The sequence below is a fragment of the Clarias gariepinus genome, chromosome 1, assembly GCF_024256425.1.
Source record: "Clarias gariepinus isolate MV-2021 ecotype Netherlands chromosome 1, CGAR_prim_01v2, whole genome shotgun sequence".
In the NCBI taxonomy this organism is placed as follows: Eukaryota; Metazoa; Chordata; class Actinopteri; order Siluriformes; family Clariidae; genus Clarias; species Clarias gariepinus.
In genome coordinates, this window is record NC_071100.1 from 12,427,239 (window position 1) to 12,448,262 (window position 21,024).

Genomic DNA, 21,024 nt, shown 5'->3' on the forward strand with positions numbered 1-21,024 from the left:
AAGACTTTTATCGCTGCACCTTTTCACTTTCTTTTGTTATTCTTTTTTTTCGTTCTTTTGTAACCAAAGGTAAATGTTGCTGCGAACAGGGAAACAGTACACATTAAGCTCATACTCAGGCTTCTAGTGATATGCAAACGCTTCTAGTACAGTACAATGTAGCTACAGTAAGTGTACAGCTTTTTGTTCCATTATACTGGCTTCTTTTGGACTGAATCCCCATTGTGATAAGCTATAAGCAAGGAATAAAAAAAACGAACAAACAAGAAACCAAAACTTGTACCTGGGGACATTACATGACATCATGTGTAAACAGTATTTTGACATTATTCACTTTGTGTGGTTAAATTTTTGTACGTGTCAGTGTCAGGTCTTTCCCAGTGCCTTAAAACCGGGAGATATATCTGTGTATATTTTTACTTTCAATAATTAAAGATCTAATTTAAGGAACAGCTGGCGTTTATGTCTGGTTCTTCTAATAAGTGGGGGAGAAAAAAAAATGCACATTTCACAGTCCTGGGATATAATGACAATTGATTTTATTAAAAGAATATATACAGTATACAATAGAGATTAGAAAGCATATAATAATGTACAATGAATCTACATTTACTACAAAAAAGAACAGGTAGGTAGGCAGATGAACTGTAGCAGCATGTGAATGTTTAAGTCAAGAAAAGAAGAACTTTGGTAGTCCAGTCCTCTTAGTCCCCAACCTGAATGCATCAAATCTGTTAACTTCAGACAGAGCCCTGAATAGCTAGATAGATAGATAGATAGATAGATAGATAGATAGATAGATAGACGGATGGATAGAAGGATGGATGTGTTTTTTTGCAGAGAGCCAAGAAGAGACACGCCCGCAACATGGGTTTACAAATCCCTGTCTGGTTTTTCTTTTTTTCTTTTCTTTTTTTTCCCTCTGTAAAAATGTCCTGGCATGCAGCAAGGTTGGAACCATATTCATAAAGCGTTCCTGCTTGCAACTACTCTGAATCCCATTGGCCTCATATCTCCTGCTCTCCAAACCAACAGGAAGTCCATTTGCTTTCTTTTTTTTATTTCAACGTATCTGAGATTTTCATATACTCAAAGGAACGGGGAAGTAATTTCCAGAGTGATGGCACAGAAGACAGACAGAGAGAGAGAGAGAGAGGGACCTGAGGAAAAGAAGAACCTGCACTCCGGAGAGGTAGAAGCTGTGTACGAGTCACAAACACGGGCCAGATCTGCGATCTCCTTCAAAACATCTGGGATCAATTGGCAGTTGTCCCGTGTAAGTGGAAAAATCCAGAGCTATTCCTTCTAGGGGCAGGAAAAAAAAAAAAAAAAAAAAAAGAAACGAAAAACAGCCCCGACAAATTCACAAACACGGGCGTCGCAGGTCGAGGCAGAAAGTTTAGCAGGCTTGTGCGAATGTCGGCCGAATCGACACGTCGTAAAGCAAATGAATGGTGAAGCTGTTTAAGTACAAAGCTTCTAAATTGGGCTGAGACTAAAAGTATGCAAAGCAACTCTGCCTTTCTTTCAGTGGTGTGTGTGTGTGTGTGTGTGTTGCAATGGGTGTTTAATATGGCCCACGGTTCTATTGCAAGTTCTGAGTCACAGTGGAGTCGTTCAGTTTAAACAATAGCAAAATTAAATAAAAATAAAATATCGACAGTAACAATACAATTTCGGTAAATATAAATACTTGTCAAATGATTCTTTACAATAAATATGTGAAGATATGAAACAAAACAAAAATAAATTAAGAAATTTGATCTCTTTACCAAGAAAAAGATTTAGTATAGTGTATGTATGTACATAGTATTTGTAGGTAGTCCTGATTAAGAAAAGTGCTTCAAAAAAACAAGAAAATAACAAAAAAAATGCAGCTTGTGTGTTAGTGGTGTCCAAATATTCAGTGAGCGATCTCCTGGTGGCAGAGGTCATCTTCGGAGACATCGCTGGAACCCACGAGTCTTTTCCCATTCCAAGCTGAGACGCACCAACAGCGTGCATGCTGGCCGACGAGGGACGTCTCGCACTGCGGTCGACATGGAATGAAAAATAAAAGAGAATCAGAGATGTGCATATGACTTTCAAAACTGTGCAGATGAAGATACAGCAAACAATCGTATATTGCACATAAGCCAATGATCATCGCGCGACCATATGGAAACGCACCAACATACCATTAGACTTGGGTTTCACAGTGAGGCTCACCTGCTTGGTCTTGTAGAAGCCATGCTTGTCACAGTTGGGAAGATAAAACGTAGTAAACTTGTCGCCCAGAGCCTGCTGCGAGGCCGTGATCGTGTCCAGGGCAGAGTGAAGTTCAGTGTGACATGGACCCTGCAACAAAACATCGATTCAAAGTTAGTCATTAAAGTCAACACCATGCATTTGATGGAAACATCCAGGAAAATGACAGCTGGATTCAAGAACCTTTCCCTAACCCTGTCTGCAGGACACATTCGAATCAGATAGATACTCAGATAGTCAGGGATATCCAAATTTATCTGCGGTTGAAATACTGGCATGATTGCATCTTTCCTCAAGGCTGAAGAGAACGGATTTTAATTGGCTCAAACTTGATTGGCTGCTCTTGAACCGGTTGTTTGAGGAAAACGATTAGACACTGGATTATCTGGATCAGGTTGGTTAATCTTGGAACAGCACATTTTTTTAAAGACTGGCCCTGGTCCACTGAGAACATCTGATTTTATGGGCCAATGAATTGTAAATAGGGTTTAGGGGAAGAGTTCTTCATCCAGCTCTAAGAGCAGGGATGTCCAGTTACATCCACAGAAGATTCATGTGGCGGCGGTTCCAACAAATCAAGGGTCTTGCCAATTTATTCAGTTTGTCTTGGCTTTTAATCAGCTATCAGATGTGGCTCCTGCTTGGGTGGCAGGAAAGCCTGCAGCCGCAATGCCTTAATATGGATAAGATTGGACGCCGCTGCCGTATAGACTCTGAGCCAGTCCACAATTTCATAAATGTATTGTATCCTATTTCCTAACAAGCTCAAGTCCAGGTATTTCACATTTTCCATTCTAGCGTGAAGAAAAATATGAACTACCCCAAAAAACTGGATTGGTAACCCAACTTAAACAACAAACAGTCAGAACAAATAGTCCATGGGGTGAAGTTTAACCTGATCCATGTCCTTTTTCCTGGGTGAAGCTGGACAGAGTTCAGTCAAGTGGCCAGAGTTTGTTTCAGGCTAAATAAATGTTTTTAATGTGTTGCTTCATGTTGTACAGTGTTTTGTGGGTTAGGGGTAAGGGGTTAGGCTTACAGAATAAGTTGTATCAGATCCAGCTCAGCTCCCTAAATTATTATTATTTTTTTTGTTGTTTTGCAGTGAGGACAATCTCAAACAACCCGGTGTCGCATTCAGGTTAAGGCTGAAAGCTAAACCTGAAAGCCAAGTGTTGGAGCACTGCCCTCTAGAGTCACAAGGGTTCAATTACAGCCAAAGTTTTTATTTTAGGACATGCATTTTAAGTGTTCTGTTACACCTAAAGTATCAATTTTAACACTTTATTGCTGGGGGCCTGGAGCCTATACCAGGAGACTTTGAGCACCAGGTGGGGTACACCCAGGACAAGGTACCAATCCATTGCAGGCCACAAACACAATGAGGATTTTTTTTAGGGGAACAGTAATTAGGCTAATGTCTTTGGACTGTGGGAGGAAACCCATCAAACATGGGGAAAACATGCAAACTCCAAACACACAGACCTAAGGCAGGAATTGAAAACCTACATAGCCTACTGTATGGCAACAAACAAATAACAGAAAGCTTTGTTTAATCCTTAAATATTTGTTGTTCAGTTACATGCACCAAAAACAAATGTACTGATATTACCGAGTATGTTAGTTATCAGAAATAAGGGTACCATCAAGAGTATCTTGAAGGCGCATGTGGTGTAACTATAATAATCTTTGAATGTACATCAGAGCTTTGAATGTGTGCTAATTAAGTAAAAGGTACAACACATGTAAGGCAGCATGCGTGTTTCCCCCGCCTTGTGCCCTAAGTCTCGTGGGATAGGTGCGCCAGGCCTCCCTGTGACCCTGTATACAGGATAAGGCGGTATATTGGTGTTATTTTATTTTTTATTTTTTTGGGAATGTAGATAGCACATTCATAAACAAGCAAACAAATAACAGAAAGATTTATTCGTCCTTAAATGTTTGTTGTTCAATTACATGCAGCAAAAAACAAATGTACTGATATTACCCAGTATGTTAGTTATCAGAAATAAGGGTACCATCAGGAGTACCTTGAAGATGCACGAGGTGTAACTATAATGAGCTTTGAATGTACATCAAAGCTTCTAATTAAGTTAAAGTTAGAACAGATGCGCCATTGTTGGTCCTCTTTGATCTGTAACCGCACTGATTAACTGATAGGAGGTCGCGTGATCAGGAGGAACGCGCGCACCCTGTTAAATCCTGCGATGACGTACTGTAAGAGAGCGTGCCGTGTGTCTGCGTACCCTTACCAGCTGCACGAGCTTCATCCGGATGGCGTTGACTTTGGCCTTGATGCCCTCCAGCGCGTCCGGGTCTCGTGCCCTATCCAGCCCCAGCAGGTGGAATAGGGAGAAGCCGCGCTCGGGATCCTCCTCTGTAAGGAGACTGTTATGGTTTAGCATCAACTTTTCGGCAACAAGCGGGGACTGCGCGGGAGAGAGAGGAGACGCACCTGGCGCGGGGTGCTCGCCGGTGCACACGGCTTGTCCGTGCGTGAGCGAGTGCAGCGGGTGCGGGTCGTCGGGCCGGGGCGTGCAGCGCAGCGCGGCGCCGCAGGGCGCGGTGTACACGCCGCAGGGGGCGCCCTCGGGCAGCGCGCAGGTCATGCAGCAGCCGCAGCCGGACTCCTTCCTCAGCTCCGTGCAGCCGGACGGCGCGGCCGGGCACGCGCTCAGCTTCTCCGCGGTGCACGGCGCGCACCGGATCGGCTCGAGCGCTCGCACCGGGGACTGCTCTGCCGGAGCGGGGAGGAGGAGGAGGACGAGGAGGAGCGTGGACGGCAGAAGTAATCCGGACATGTCGGACAAAAAGACACGAAAAAACTAATAATAATAATAATAATAATAATAAAGAAAGGTACAAAGCGCGCTCTGAAGTGAAGCTCCTGTTCGTCAAGTTTTCAGGTTGAAGCTCCTAAAGTGTGTCTGTAACCGGCATGTGTGTGTGTGTGCTGCTCTTATACCCCGCCGTGACCTCAGGAGGGGGTTAATATTTGACCCACATGCCACTCGTAATAATAATTCGTCACGGAACAAAACAAATGTTTTTGCGCTCAGGCGTGCGCGGGCGGGTTTGCGTAGGTACACAGCCGCCGCACTGTGTGTGTGTGTGTGTGTGTGTGTGTGTTTGATCTGATTAGAGTTAATGTTTACTGGGTCGGGTCAGGGTATTCTTGTGTGTGTCTCCCCTTAACCAGGCCTCACCGCCTACCTCCCTCCTGTGGCCTTTCAAACTTATATTAAAATATATATAAATAAATAAAAAGACCGTGAAACATGTCTGGTGTATCATATCCACTTTGAAAATTCACATTATTGTTTTAGAAAAAAATTAATATTTCAGGTACATAATTATACAGTACATTAAGGACTTCTTATAAACTGGTAACGCTTCAATAATAATAATAATAATAATGATAATAATAATAAGCCTTTGTGCTTTTACAGGGCGGCACAGTGGTGTAGTGATTATCACCATCTCCTCGCAAGTCCAGGGTCCGGGTTCGATTTCCATCACTGTGTGCATGGAGTTTGCATGTTCTCCCAGTGCTTGGTGGGTTTCCTCCAGGTACCCACAGATTAGGCTGTAAATGAGTGTGTATGAGTGTGTGTGTGTGTCCTATGATGGATTGGCGCTCTGAGATAGGCTCCACGCCCTCATTGACCCTGTATACAGGATAAAGTAGTGAGTGTGCTTTTGGAGCTCAATAAAATTGCTTTCTTTGCAAATCGTAAAGTCCAACCAACTGATCAGTAACCCAGGGCCCTAACCACTAAGCCATTGATAGATAGAGAGATAGAAATAGACACTATGTGGACAAAAGTATTTGCCCAAACCTGTTAATTATTGAATTCAGGTGTTTCACTCAGGCCCCTTATGACCAGTGAAGGGCAATCTTCATGCTTCAGCAGACCATCTTGGACAATGCTATCCTTCTATACAACTTTGTGGCAACAGTTTTGGAGAAGACCCTTTTCTATTTCAACATGACTGTGTCCCAGTGCACAAAGCAAGGACTATAATGACATGGTTTGATAAGTTCAGTGTGGAAGAACTTGACCGGCCCTAACACAGAGCCCTGACCTCAACCCCAAGCAAGCACCATTGGGATGAACTGGAACGGAGATTGGGAGCCAGGCCTTCTCGTCCATAATTGGTCGATAGATGGATCGATAGATCAATAGATAGATAGATCGATAGATAGATTGATGAGAAAAAAGGAAAAGTTTTTTTTTTTTTAAATGGAAAATGCGTAAAAAAAAAAGCATTATTCTTAAAGCTAATTAAAGCTACACCATGGTCAGCTTCCAGGTTAAACATACACAGTCAATTAAACATGTCTACATGATGAAACGATAGTCACTTTAGTTCTGCAAGTTTGTGCTGAAACGACACTACACTATTTACATACAGTATGTGCTCTATTCCTTTTTTATACAGCAGTACATTTTCATTATCTCATCAAACATGGTTTTCTTACAGTGTTTAAGTGATTTCCATTGATTATTTTTTCTGACCACATTTCTTACACAAATTTGATGGTTCAACACCACTCTTACAGCTTTTCACAATGTGTTCAAGGGTTCTTTACCCAGTTAATGGTAATGTATAATACATGAGATACATTGTTTAGATCTGGATTCTGATTGGTCAGGAGATGTTTATTCATTTTATAGAACATGAGCTTTGCTTTTTTAATGTGTTATCATTTCCATGGTAACAGCTCATTCACAGAGACTTGTCTGGCAGATGATGCACATAAACTAAGGTTATTAATGAACGGATTAAAATGCATGTCATTTCATAAATATTTGATTGGTGAAATTTTCTGTAATGGAATAGGTATGCAGTGTTCCCTCTTTTCCAGGATAAAAAAAAAATGTAGAACGACATCAATCACACCAAATTGATGTTGATAATAATCATCAAAGCATTTTAGTGAATGTGATAATGTCCCTCAGATTAAGATTACATCATTCGCCATTCAGGTTCCTCTGATCCCCTTAATCATGGTGATCACCTCCGTCAGACCTCGGACTTTTCCTCTTTCACCCGTGACACGGGTCACAAAAACAAGTTATCAGTGGGTTGAGTAACAGGACGGATTCTTCAAAGGTTTGCCTTAATCACAACATGTTTGTCTGTCGAGTAATTACGAGCGTCCTGGTGTAGTATTAATCTCACCTATCTTCTACAAACAATGACACAACAATCACCGGTTACAGTAAAACTCTCACTCGATCACACCCACTTTAAAACACTTTGAAACACCATGTAAATCGACTTAACGTTTGTTTAGAGAGACTTGAGAATTGAGAGCATGTACAGACACTTACGTCTGGGGTCCTTTTATTCATTTGTGAATTAATCTGTACATCTATTTGCATTACTTTGATACAGACGCTGAGCCAATGATTAACACGATGCAATGTGTCATAGGCCAGGGTTACGTAAGCAGAAAGGATAAAAAAAAAAAAAAACAATTTGTCAAGGATGATGTTGGAAAAACAAGAAGAACTTGTATTGTCCTGTTCTGTACAGCTTGTGCAAGTGCGGCAGGTCAGAACCGGTCAGTCTTTTTATCTATGGTTTAGGAGGAAAGATAGAAGTAAGAACTTAAGAGAGAGAGGTACTCATAATGCTTTATAGTTTATTATAATCAATATACAATACTGTAGAAAATAACAGAATGTTCACTTTAACTATAAAAAAAAAAAACAGGAACTTTGAAAGCATCCTCATTCTTCATTTCATCCCATATTCCACGTTCAGCTCATGTCTGGTGGCTTCTTCGATGTCAAACATCAAATTGATGACCCACTGAGGTGCAGGAAGGTCGTTCTGTATGAACACATGGGTAACAGATTACTGTAGCTCATGGACAGGTCTGTTCTGGAATTTTGACAAATATACAGCAGCACAAATTGTAATAATAATAATAATAATAATAATAATAAAAGTCAATAATAATAAATCAAGTGTTTTTTTGACCCTTTATTGACACTTCTTGTGTTTGATTTGTGAGTCAGCCCTTGACCTGGATGATCATGGCCCATTTACCAGTGCCAAGTGGAAGCAACAACGATCAATCAAACCAGTTTAAACACAGCAAGCATTTTGCAATCAATCCTGTTTTTTTTTCATTGACTTTAAGACTTAAATATAGGCTAAACACATTTAAACATATCCTATAATTGATAGATATCACCTAAATAATTGAAATTTTTTATTTTGTTATATACATGTTTACTCACGTGTTCAGGAGTCACCTGTGTATGCTGTCTGCGTCTCGCTGAATGACGTTGTGCTGCAGTAGAGGGCGCTGTCCTCTTCGATGAAGTCGTCTTTAAGGGAAAATATCTCATAATACACTACTTTAGATTACATCACTCCAATCAACTACAATTCAAATCCTAACATCCATGAACTCAAATCTAGTGGAAGGCCTTCAAGCCACAGAAGACTGGACCTATCCACAGATCTTTGGCGTTATAACATATTGAACATGTAGGAAAACTGTGGTCAAGAACTGATACTAGTGGGCTGAAGGATAATACCCTAGTTCCAGCACCAAACACTACTACTACTACTCTTCTACTGCCATGTCAAAGTCCATGCTTTGGTTTACCATCTAGATCATAACTGCTCAGTGATTGATCCATTGATAATAGGGAGGATAGAGGGAGCCAATACTTTGTGATTAGCAGCAGACAGACTAGTTAAGGAGCCAGAAGCAATGGCAGAACAATGGTTTTGGTCAAACTTAAAAACTAATTTGCTAAGCATCTATTGCATAATATGTGTGTACATAGCTCAACTAGCTAGCTAAAGACATGCTTGCATTAATATTCACTTAATGCTCTCTTTGCCTTCTTGCTTCCATTTCTCTCCACAATTATCTCCTCTACATTATGTGTCCTTCAACACTGGAACTTGAAGAAAATTTAAAACTTTCCTCATACCTAGTAAACCCTCATAATCTACACAGAAGGTTCATTGATCTAATGACTTGTGAAACCTGTATCGACCATCTACAATAACTACATACCCAATAAAAATAAAAAAAAACCTGGTCTTACCATTGGTGCATCACTTTTCCCCACCACAGGCTCAGACATTCGTCCTGCATAACGTCTTCTTGAAGCTTTATGTGGAACACTTAAAGGAGTGCTCTGGTCTGAGGAGGTCCTTCTCTGAGAAGGTGTAGATGAGTTCGTTCTTCTAAAACTCTGTGGTGTTGGGGTGGATTTTCTTTTGTTAGGGCTTCTAGATGTTGAAGAGTTTCTTCTCATCTGTGTTGAGGAGCTACTTCTCCTCGTTTTTCTTGGGGTCGAGGGGCTCAGTCTATTATTCGGTTCATCGTGTGATTTTGTGTGGAGTTCCTTCAAGGCTACTGGGGCTGGAGCTATACTGAAGTTACGGTCACCATCCTTGTCTTGTAGGATTGAGTCGTTTTCAAAGTGAGACAATGAGGACGTGTATTTGTGTGAATCGGTGTCATGTCTGGATGTTCTGATGTCTAAGGAACCACAGTGGAGCTTTATTAATTCTACATCCATTTAATATGAACAAGTTAAACTTTAGGTCTATGGAGGATGAACAGGGCCAAATGACACCAAACTATAATAATAAAAGTAATGTTAATCTAATTATTTATTGTTTTGAAGGAGGATTGAGTGATGGATATATTCATGAACGTATTGAACCACCTATCAAAAGATTTAACCAATTTATTAAATAATGGATTTTCTTTAGTGCTGTTCTAATTGGACTGAAAGTGTGTGATTACATTCTTTAAGAAAAGCCAACCAGCTAACATGAAACATTTCTAAATTGATCATTGGAAAACTTTACCCTAATCATGACCACGATCCTGCAAACTGGCGCTGAACTTAAAGACAACTAATCTATGTATTTGAACTTTTATTGACCGCATTTCTGTTGGGTCAAGGATTGGAATTTCCTGGTAATCCACAAGATGATTATTTTAATCAATAGATCCACCTAATCTGAACAAAGATAAAACACCTAAATAAGATGTAACAAACCAATAGTGGGTGAATTTTCTGATTCGATACTGAAAAAAACAAGAACTGATTAGTAGTTTACCAGGAAGGGAACCATCTTTGCTATGCTAGAAATGCTATTGATTTCCATTCCACATCCAGTCGAGGGACATGCTAAATAATGGTTGTGATGTAGCCGAGCTGGCTAGCTAGACAAAGTAAGCTAATGTTAGTCAAGGAACTAACAAGAACACAATGTCCAAATGGAACTTCCCGGATTTTCTCACTCGTTGCCTGTCCAAACTCTTCATCAGGTGCCATCAGTACAGAAGTTGATTTGCGTAGTGTAAGGTCTCAGACTCGGTACTCAGGCAACTTCATCAGATAATTAAATTGTAAACATTGGATTTGCCTCCCAGTTATTTTGGGTTTGGGAGACATAAGTCTCCAGCTCTGCTAGGTTGGGCCCTTGAGCATGGCCCTTAACCATGTCTGCTCCGTGGGCAACATATGGCTGACCCTGTGCTCTGACACCAGCCTACTAATAAAGCTGGGGTATGTGAAGAATTTCACTGTACAGTAATGTATAAGTGACAAATGAAGGCTTTACTTTATACTGAATATCTATTTAGAATGAATATGTTACAGGTATGTGTTAAATAAAGTCTTGATTTTTGGCTACATCCCTTTACGTACATCCTATTACAACCTTAGTATACCTATGAGACTTTCAGAGCCGTGCTACAACTAAGATAATCCTGCCCTGCATGTCCTGGATTAGATTTCATTTAAGAATCGTATATGTAGTTTCTCCATTGGTAACAGTCACTAAGCAAGACTTCTAACTAAGAAACCATTAACCAAAATACTACTTGATGATGAACCAAGAGCTGAAGCAGCAGTTGGACCATTTCAGCAATAATCGTGGTTATTAGCAAGATTATTTAATAAGTAACGTTGTCAAACTGAAGCATTAGGTAATTAATTCATTGGCTGAATGAATAATTATCATTCATGGGCTCCTATAAGGACTAACTAATTAATTAGGAATTGTATTATATGGATTTCATTAATGATTAACAAAGTTGTGTAATTTGGCACTCTCGGTTCTGCCCAAGTGTATCAACTGGAATGAATAGGAAATGGGAAAAGTTAACCAGTAACCCAACCATGTGGCGAAGGTTCATCAGGCTCCTTCTGGCCTCCTCCTTCTCCTACTCCAGGTTCCTGCAGGAGAGTCTCAGATTCATCATCTTCTTGAATAGTGGACAAGTAGAACATTTTGCTGGGGTAGAAAATGTTCAGGGTGGAGGTTACAGTGGTATCGTAATTAATCCAGCTCTTCTTATTTTGAATAACCTGGTCTTATTAAGTCTAGTAGATGGTAGAGTGAGGTTCTGTTTTTAGTCGCTAGAAGGTCCAAGCTCTAAGCTGAGGACTACCATTAGATCTTGTGAGTGTTTCACTTTATACATGGATTATGTCAAGTAGCAGGGATTATATAGAGAAATGAATAAAGCTTTTACTCTCATAACTGTGTTCCGTTATTTGACACGATCGAAAGTCCCGCTTTGACTCAACACTATTTGTATATTTATTTAGTATCTGGGAATGAGTCTAAATAATGTTCAGCAGGTACAAGACTGTGTGATCACATTACATCTCGCCGTGTCATCTGGAAACTCCGCTCTAATCAGACCTCTGATCTCAGGCTGTTTGAAGGTTACTGGGTTTTGTTTTTCCCGGTTGTGTGTTTTTTTCTCTTCCCCCAGCAACATCTATGGATTACCCAACCGCTGATAGCCATATGTAACCTCAGCCGAGAAGTTGCTCAAACAAGAACACACACACACACATCATCGAACCATCCCTCCTGACCTTCCTATTGGTGTAAATATTTACCCGTGCATGTACGAGAAGCTCTCTGAGGAATGCTTGTGGTCAACCATGCTCATAAACAGTAGATCACAGACAGATTGTTGCTAAACACATAATAAACACAGTGTCCGCTTACCTCAGTAGAGCGTCCTGGATGTCAGAGCTTCAGACTGCAGAGTGCAGTTTCTAACAGGGCTTTGAGAAGCTGGATGATTGGGTTGATTGGAGACACCTGTCATGATGATCAAGGGCGGCAGCTAAATGCTGGCTGGACACGCCCTCGTTAGCCTTCTCCACTCTGAAATGCTTCTGTTGGTACTTACTAGTCCATTAGGATTAAGGTTTTTTAAAAAAAAAAATCACTCTGAAGACCCGGGTGGATAAAGAGTTTTACTTCAATGTCGTGTTCATTACAAAATCTTCTACTGATTAGCTTAGTAGAGAAGATGCTTCACAAACCACTGCGTTTACAAACGGTACATCTGCATATCAAAGAGCGGCAGCTTCAAGGCAATATATTTCATTCACTATAGCTTGGAAAATAAGGCAGAATTTTTATTTTTTTTAAATTATTGACGCGGTCTGGTCAGATCAAGCAGCCCGTGGCTGGGTCAACGAGTTCATGTTCAGTCAACCAAATTGAACCATGGTAACATGTTTGTCAGAGAAGGAAAGTATAATTACAAAATAATGTTATTGATTCTGAGAAAAAAGAAAGAATACACAGAGTTCATGCAAAAAATAAAAAAGGTTCGGATGGAGTTTGTGGCAGTTCTTCAGCTCCATACGGACATATCAGAGATATTTATAAACCAGCATTAATATTAGAAAAAGTACTGATAAAAGAAAAATGGACCAAATAACGATTATTATACCACAGTACTAAAAGGAGTTGATTAAAATGATTAGTTCTAATGAAATTAAAATTTTGTTTCTGAATGTGCTACTGGACTAGGAGTTATTGTTACACCTTTAATATTAGAACTAGAATTTAATAATAAACTTTATTAATTATTATTAATACACTGGAAGGACATATTTTTGGAAGGAGTGTCCAGTGCTTTGTAACAGTCGGTAAATTTGGGAACTAGCCCGTTTTGCAGAAGGTCCACAACATTACTACAATTGGATTAAAAAGTACCCTGTGGATCTGTGAGTTAATTACCCCACATCGTTGTTGATTTTTTTTTTTTTCTGTAACAGCACAACACTGAGAGTTTTATTTCTGACTGATTGAACCGAAAAACCAAAAAAAAAAAAATAAATAAAAAAAATAAAGTATATATATATATATATATATATATATATATACTAATATTATATAAATATATATATAAATATTATATATAACTAATATTATATAAATAATTGGTTGATTATAGATATAGTATGAGGAAATTTTGTGAGCCATAATTTTTTTGTCAGTTAGCAGTTTGATACATTAAACAGGAAAAAAAAAATGTCTGTTGTTAAACCAGGATTAAAGAGAAGATATTTAATGGAAGATTAAATATACTGTACATTCATTCCGGAAACACTATAGAAATAAAAATAAATAACTAAATAAATAAATAAATCTAGCTTTTATGTGCTCAAAAGTTACATTTTTGGCTTGTTTGTTAATTACAGAAATGTAGTTTACCAACCCAAGGTACAGTTATGTAATGTAAGTGTTACAAAAGGAAGAGGAAAAAAAAATCTAAAACTGTATAACTACTGTATGGTATGACATTTCTATAATTCTCCTTCATACCCACTTCAAATAGTTATTGAGTTTCCATGTCTACCTGAAAATCTTCCTGAATTTCCCCAAAAATATCATGCGAAATTCAAACAAAAGCTGTAAAAGATACAAAAGTTTGACAAGCGCTTCAAAATTACAAGCGTTTATTCTACTAACACTGCGCTTTTCAAAAAATTTGGCAAAACTTATTGCGTATATAAACAAATTCAGCTGTACAGTCTTCTGGACCCATTCTTCTACAGTATAGTATAGTATGACTGTAGTATAGTATAGTATAGTATAGTATAGTATAGTATAGTATAGTATAAAGATAATGTACTGGTGAGGATTAATATAAGAAGTTACTAATGTACATTCTCTGGCACTTATTTTTGCAAATTATGGTGAATCGTGATGTTCTGGTAATGAGAATGTCTAAGGGTGCTTTCACACCTCTGAGTTTATTCAGTAAACAAACCGAAAGACAAAATAAAATGATGTTGGTTTAGTAGTGTGCTGGACTAAAAACTTGCTTTTTCCTTTATAGTCACAACAAAAAAATAAAATGAAGATTTTCCTAGTGCGTGTAGAAACCACTAAATGGAACCCATCACAGTGAGCATGGAATTATTAAACCATACGTAATAACTCAGTCGTCATGTTCAACGTTGATTTCATCTTTCTGTTCTCCAGAATTTCCACATGGCATTCTGTTGTACTACAGCTCCGTCTTTTAGCTCAGAATGAGCCTCCAAGGTTCAGAGCTTGACTTTGTTACCAGGGTTGCCAGGGTTGCAGTTCATCTCACCATGAAAATTCACTTTTGAAAGGTTCAGATGGCTCTCAACAAAGTGATTAAAAAACACACCTCGATTTTTCCTTCCTGATATGACCTCATAAAAGAAGAGCCCCTTCCCCAGCTTCAGTGCTGCTCTGAGACCTTGTTACAAACATAGTCAAATATAGGACCTTTAAACCAGTTTTCCTCCCATGCAGATACCAGCAGAGTTATTTCGTATAGGCAAGTAAAGGTTGAGGGTTCCAGTTTGTCCAAATGGTTAACAGTAGCAACCTTGAGGTGGTGGGGCTCAAACCCCCATCACTCTAACCAGTGACCCACAACATCAAACCTCCTGAGCCAACACTGCCCCTTGAGGGTCTTGAAAATTGTTTATCTAAGGGGAAAACAATTGGAATTATATCTTGTTCATTTCCATAAACAAAGGGAAGAAAAGTATCTGGGACGTATTGAACATTTTTTGTAGAACAGATATATTGGAAAGATTGGGAAATGGGATTCTGGAGCAAATAACTGAAACACAAATTAGAAATGCATTCGCACCCTCGTTACCCTAAGAGAGCCAGACAGAACACAAGAAAAAAAATGTTGTATTTTTTATTTTTTCATATATGTTTTGCAGAATGTAATTGGGCTGGGAGTTTCCCTGAGACCTGGCAACCCTGAGTCTGCGAACCAGAATACTGTACATGCCATGGGTCACTTGGAAGTAGACCGAGACCATCTCGCACTAGAACTTCAATGCGATTGCTGAAAGTCTAAAGAACCAATGTGAGGGTTCCGTTCAAACACTGCGGATGTGAAAGCACCCTGTGACTTCATACATGTGTACAGGTGAGATACCCCACTCAACATGGCGTCATTGCCTTCAATCTTTTCTCATAACCACCATTAAACATGTCTTGAAGAAAGCAAGATAAAAAAACAGAGCTAAATTAGGTTTTTCACAAGATGCTAATCACTTGGTTGATAATCACTTCATGTTTAAAAACCATAAATATATGATGTTAATGACTTTATGATTTTATAATCCTATCTTCATTCCTGGATCAGAGAACGTCCAGTCCATCGCTTAGCTTTGACGTCATGAACTCATAGGTGCTAAATGTGTCCTTAAAGTTGCATCTACATCTCTTAAGTCTGTTTAGAACGTCTAATAGAAGTGCCCTGATAAGAAAGTTGCACAAATTTCACGTTAGAAAAGTCGTCGGTGCAGCAAGGCAAGTCGCATAACCTGAAAAATATCAACTGAAGTCGAGCAGTTTGGGTGCTGGTCACCCTCCCTGATTAATCAACAGCTACTCAAAGATCCGAAAAAAGACTGCCACCACTAATGACAACAAAAAAATAAAGCCTATAAAGCCTATCGCTTATTTAATAAATTGCTTTTAAAATGTCATCTGTGCTATCTTTACATCTCAAACACATGCATACTGTACACACACACACACATCTCCACTCAACCACACTGAATAGCATAGAAAAAAGTACACAAATCTGATAGAACATCGAAGTATTTGAATCAGATCAGGTAGTCTTGGCGTATAATAAATTAAAAAAATCAGTCCTGATGTAAATATTGTAAATAACACTTTACAAGTGCACAAAAATCACCCACTAAACAGGGTGTCTGTGATCCCCAGCCGTGCCTCTGATTGGAAAAGACGAGTGTGCAGATTGAAATCGGATAGCTGAAAAACATAACAAAGTATTTCCGTCGCCAAAACTAAAGCAAAGTGATCGATCACTTAGAAAGGGAAGACAAAATTCAATCTTTCAAATCTCAAGACTTATCCTCGTAGACTGGAAAACCTTCAAAAGCCTCATGCACCTCAATCGGAGAAGCCCCTTTCCGACGCCACCGTACTGACGCTCTATGTTCCTTTTCCTCAAACCTCTCCTTCCTCTTCTTCGGTGTCCTCCTCCCCATCCTCCTCGTGCACGATGTAAGATGCGGGACGGCCGGAGTTGTGGGCGGAGGTTTGTGCAGATCCGACCCCTACCCGGGCGGCGCGCCCTATCGCGTACGTGCTCCTTCGCCGCTCAGGTGCCCTCGGACCTGCGTCTTGGGACCTGCCCTCCAGGAAGTAAGTCACCATTTGACCTTTTCCCTTTACGCTGATGTTGCCCCGACACACCAAGTCGTAGTCGTTCTGTAGCAGACGGTGCACTTCCTCTGTTACCTATGGAGAAGATATAAATAAATAAAGCCCTACATACAATCTGCTACAGGACATGCAGTACAGCGTTGTCTTGGTTGTAACACAGCTCTGAAAGTTTTATAGTTACACTAGCAGTTGCCACTTAAAGGGAAATTTCCTGTTTGGAAATGTCTACAAAACAAGCTAGTTCACTCTCTCACATACATCACCAGCCCCTGTGTGAAAAAGTAATCACCCCCTAAACCTAATAACTGGTTGTGCCGCCCGTGCATTCAAGCATTGCGATAACTGGTAACAAATCTTTTATATAGCTATGGAGGAATTTTGGCCCGCTCTTCTTTCCAGAATTGTTTGAATTTATCCACATTGGACTGTTTTTGGGAGACGACCTGTTTAAGGTCATCCCACAACATCTCAGTCAAATTGAAGTCTGAACTTCCACTAGGTCTCTCCAAAGCCTTAATTTTGTTTTGGGTTTTTTGGAGTTATTCAAAGGTGGACTTGCTGGTGTGTTTCAGATCATTGTACTGCTACATAACCCAACTGCACTTGAACTGATGGCTGAACGTTTCTCCTTTAGGATTTTCTCGTAGAGCCCAGAATTTATCGTCCCATCAGTTATAGCAAGTCGTCCAGGTCCTGAAGCTGCAAAGCAGCCCCAGCCATTTTAATTGTTGATACGCCAAACTGGAAAATTGGCTAAAGAAGATACAGTGTGAATCTTCCAAAGTATTCAGACACTAAACTTGTGACTTGTACCTGTTCTACTCTTTTTCTTTTGACAAGGCAAAATGAAAAGAATTGTATTTTCATTCAAAGTAAGGACATGGCAAAAAAACGAACAAATATATCAAAAAAGAAAAGCATTCGGACCTGGATCTTTCCCGGGACTCCGGTACTGTCCATACGGCTGGCCACGTTCACCGTGTTGCCCCAGATATCGTACTGTGGCCTCCGAGCACCAATAACCCCAGCCACTACTGGACCTACATTTATACCTGCGAGGAAAAGCACATCCATAAAGACCAGAACAGGACAGTTCCAGTGGCTTCTGGTAGAGAATTCTCAAAATGCATAAGTCCACCCTGCCTGGATGCAGCTTACCTACTCTCAGGATGAAATCATTGTAGGACTGGTAGTTGATTTCGTCAAGGACGTCGAACATTTCGATGGCGAAGTCTGCTATTGTGCTAAGATGAGCTAAAATAGACTTTTTAACCTGGAACACAAGAGTAAAACTCTCTTATCTTATTAGGTAGAGGTCATGGTAAATGGTTGCACTCAAGTCTCACCTTGCTGCCTGTAGTGGGAACCAATCCCACCGCTGCCATGTAGGTGCTGCCGATGGTTTTGATCTTCTCGATGTCTTTGTAGTATTCCTTATCCATGAGCTGGGAAACGAATAGGAAAAAGGAAATGTTCAGAGCACGTGATGTGCGGGACAAGCTCGTGATCGACTGCTGCGAGGCAACGGGAGACTGACCTCATCGAAATCGGCGATGATCTCATTGAGCAGGCGCAGGCACTCCACGCCCATGTTGTTTCCGTCCAGCTCGATGTAGAAGTCGTTGAAGTTGGGAATGGAGGCGAAGAGCACGCCGACCTGCGAGTACGACTGATAATACAGGTCCTGTGGATAAACAAGTGTCAAAGCAAAAAAGTTCACAGTTGAATACAATACAGTGGTGTCAAAAGTTTTGGCACCCACTATCAAATATCCATATTTTATTCATTATTTTTTAAAGTATTTACTATTTGATTACTTTCAAATATACAAAATGTAAAAAAAAAAGTGTCAAAGTTTGTACACCTAGTCTGCCAACCCCAGATAAATGTAACCTTTACTTAGAGTTGCCTTTGTTAATCTTCCCGTGTGTAGGTGTGAGACCGTGTTGTCTCTCACCATGTTCCTGGGGTTTGACATTAAGAAGTGTTGAGCCACGTGGACCGGGAGCAGATTAAAGAGAATCCTCCTGTTGTCCAGTTTCACCTTCTCCATACCGTCCCTCTCCTCCTCGGCCTGGAAGCACACACAACGAGTAGCAATAACATCATGAACAGCACACGCTACACAGTCTCTTATCCACCACATGCTAACAGGAACGTCAACGCAGATATTAAGTCTTACAGGACAATAAATAAAGGTGTGAGAGCTGTCATTACTGACTTGGTGCTACAGGGAATATTTTTTCTATTAACTCTATAAATTGTCTTTTATATTTGGTGTGTCAGTTAAAGAATATGGAATTATTAGAGAAAAGAAGATTCATCCAAAATACTTTTTAAAACTAAAATACTAACTTTCAGAACAATGACGGTCATTATTTTTAATGTTTGAAAAGAAATCACAACACATTTCTATCTGTAACATTTTTATAAGACTAATTTTATCTAATAAAAAAGAAAATCTATTTCTTTATTGCACACCTTAATTAAAAGAAAATCAGAAAATACAGATTGAAGTCTTGAATCTGTAAAGAAATAAGCAAACAAATAACTTAGTGTTTAATTCAAGACTGTTCTTTAAATTAGCATATAAATAAGAAATAAATAATAGTCTAATAATAATAATAATAATAATAATAATAATAATAATAATTAACAAATCAATAAGTATTTGAATACTGTCCTGCTGTTTAAATAGGCAAAGTAAAAAATAAAATAAAAAATATAATAATAATAATAATAATAATAATAATTATTATTATTATTATTATTATTAACAATTATTTCAATTAAATTAAATTAAATTTAAACATGAATATTATAGTCAATTTATCTAACATCTAATACCATTGCACTGGTTTCACATTTTTTACAACAACAATTTTTATCATTTTAGATGTATACTATATTGTATATAATTGATTTTATTTTCTCCTTTTTATTTTGTACATACATGCATCCCTTTTTTATTTGCACAGTCTGGAGTTTGTTTTATTGCATTTCACTACTGTTGTACTTGTACAATCATGTATGTGATTAATAAAATTATTAAATCTTTAATCTAGCAATATTTTAAATAATATATTGTCCTTTAACAATTAGATTATTATTATTAATATTATTATTAAATAAACAATCAAACACATCAATGTCTAAATGGATAGATAAATAAATAAATAAATAAATAAATAAATAAAGTGTTTTCCTCAAAATACAAATAAATAAGTGGGCAGAATAATTGACTTTAGTACTAGTAGTAGCTGGTACTGTGCAATGAACATGAAAAAAAATGTCATTGTAAATATCAGATAAATAATGTATAAATGTTTTATTAATGGCTTCTTTTTAAATAAACTATTACAGTAAATACAACTTTAAGCAACTGAAATAATTAATTAGTTTAAATATATATTTATTTATTTATGTATTAATTTTATTAACTTTTTTAACTAAGAAAAAATAAATTAATTTAGAGTGTGACTTGGTGTTCGCCTCGGCTGAGCACTAGATGTCAGCACAGAGCCAGTGCATGTGTGTGTGTGTGTACTGTAAATGTGTGTCCTGTATATATATATATATATATATATATATATATATATATATATATAAACACTCGTGTGTGTGTGTGTGTGTGTGTGTGTGTGTGTGCACTCTCAGGCCGTGTATATTACATTATGAGGGTGAGTGAGGACAGCGAGGTAAGCAGTGTGTCAGAGGCTCTTTGTTTTCTGTGCGTTTGTGTTTCTCAGCGTTATGTAATAAAGGCCTCAGGGAGGTGTGTGTGTGTGTGTGTGTGTGTCTGTGTGTGTGGGGTCGCCTCTAATTTATTCCATTATGTGCTAGGCTGCTTTATCGAACATTCACATCAGCTCCGAATTGGTGACGCAGAGCTTTCACACACACACTGCAGTGCCACTTCAGGCCAGGGCTTGAAAAATAAATCCCAGAGTGTGTGTGTGTGTGTGTGTGTGTGGCAGCGAAGACGCTTTCATTCTCGTTCACTCCTCATGAAAAAACCGAGGTTCTCCTAAACCCAGGTAACGATTTTAGAAGTGTGGGGACAATGTAAACCTCACCCCCTCACACTCACACACTCCTGTTAACCCCTGAAGACAGGCCACGCCCGGGCGTGGCTCAGAACAACCTCGGGTGATGTGTGATGTCCATTGAAACATGTTGTACTCAAGTCTGCCATTGACGTCTGGATGAACGTCGTCATCTCAATCACTAAATTATTGACTCCCATCGAGAGTGATAATT

At 39.0% G+C, this 21,024-nt stretch overlaps 2 protein-coding genes across 3 annotated transcripts in view; both read right to left on the reverse strand.

Annotated features, from left to right (window-relative positions):
* Positions 1–517: 517 nt before the first annotated feature.
* igfbp1b (insulin-like growth factor binding protein 1b) lies at positions 518–5,052 on the reverse strand. Of its 2 annotated transcripts, XM_053514630.1 has the most exons (4): positions 4,703–5,052; positions 4,500–4,624; positions 2,209–2,337; positions 518–2,029 (listed from the first exon to the last, which is right to left on the reverse strand). In XM_053514630.1, exons 1-4 carry the CDS (start codon positions 5,046–5,048, stop codon positions 1,904–1,906), a joined length of 726 nt encoding a protein of 241 aa, XP_053370605.1. In that variant the 5' UTR covers positions 5,049–5,052; the 3' UTR covers positions 518–1,903. The 2 variants fall into 2 exon arrangements, with proteins under 2 accessions (XP_053370605.1, XP_053369952.1); XM_053513977.1 differs by having other exon boundaries at positions 4,500–5,052.
* A 10,231-nt stretch (positions 5,053–15,283) lies between these two features.
* Positions 15,284–21,024, reverse strand: part of adcy1b (adenylate cyclase 1b) — a 56,906-nt gene continuing 51,165 nt past the window's right edge. Inside the window, exons 15-20 of the mRNA XM_053496040.1 lie at positions 18,722–18,838; positions 18,302–18,448; positions 18,111–18,209; positions 17,923–18,037; positions 17,692–17,816; positions 15,284–16,839 (exon numbers count right to left, since the gene is read on the reverse strand). Coding sequence (XP_053352015.1) covers positions 16,546–16,839; positions 17,692–17,816; positions 17,923–18,037; positions 18,111–18,209; positions 18,302–18,448; positions 18,722–18,838 — 897 coding nt within the window. The 3' untranslated portion in view covers positions 15,284–16,545. The remainder of the gene's footprint in view (positions 16,840–17,691; positions 17,817–17,922; positions 18,038–18,110; positions 18,210–18,301; positions 18,449–18,721; positions 18,839–21,024) is intronic.

What these genes read in the sequence shown, in the direction of transcription:
- igfbp1b (XM_053513977.1), bottom strand. Translation starts at nt 5,048, where the DNA reads ATGTCCGGATTACTTCTGCCGTCCACGCTCCTCCTCGTCCTCCTCCTC. An exon ending in GGATGAAGCTCGTGCAGCTG is followed by an intron (nt 2,338 to 4,499) that starts GTAAGGGTACGC and finishes GTTTTGTTGCAG; the next exon opens with GGTCCATGTCACACTGAACT. An exon ending in GCTTCTACAAGACCAAGCAG is followed by an intron (nt 2,030 to 2,208) that starts GTGAGCCTCACT and finishes TGTCGACCGCAG; the next exon opens with TGCGAGACGTCCCTCGTCGG.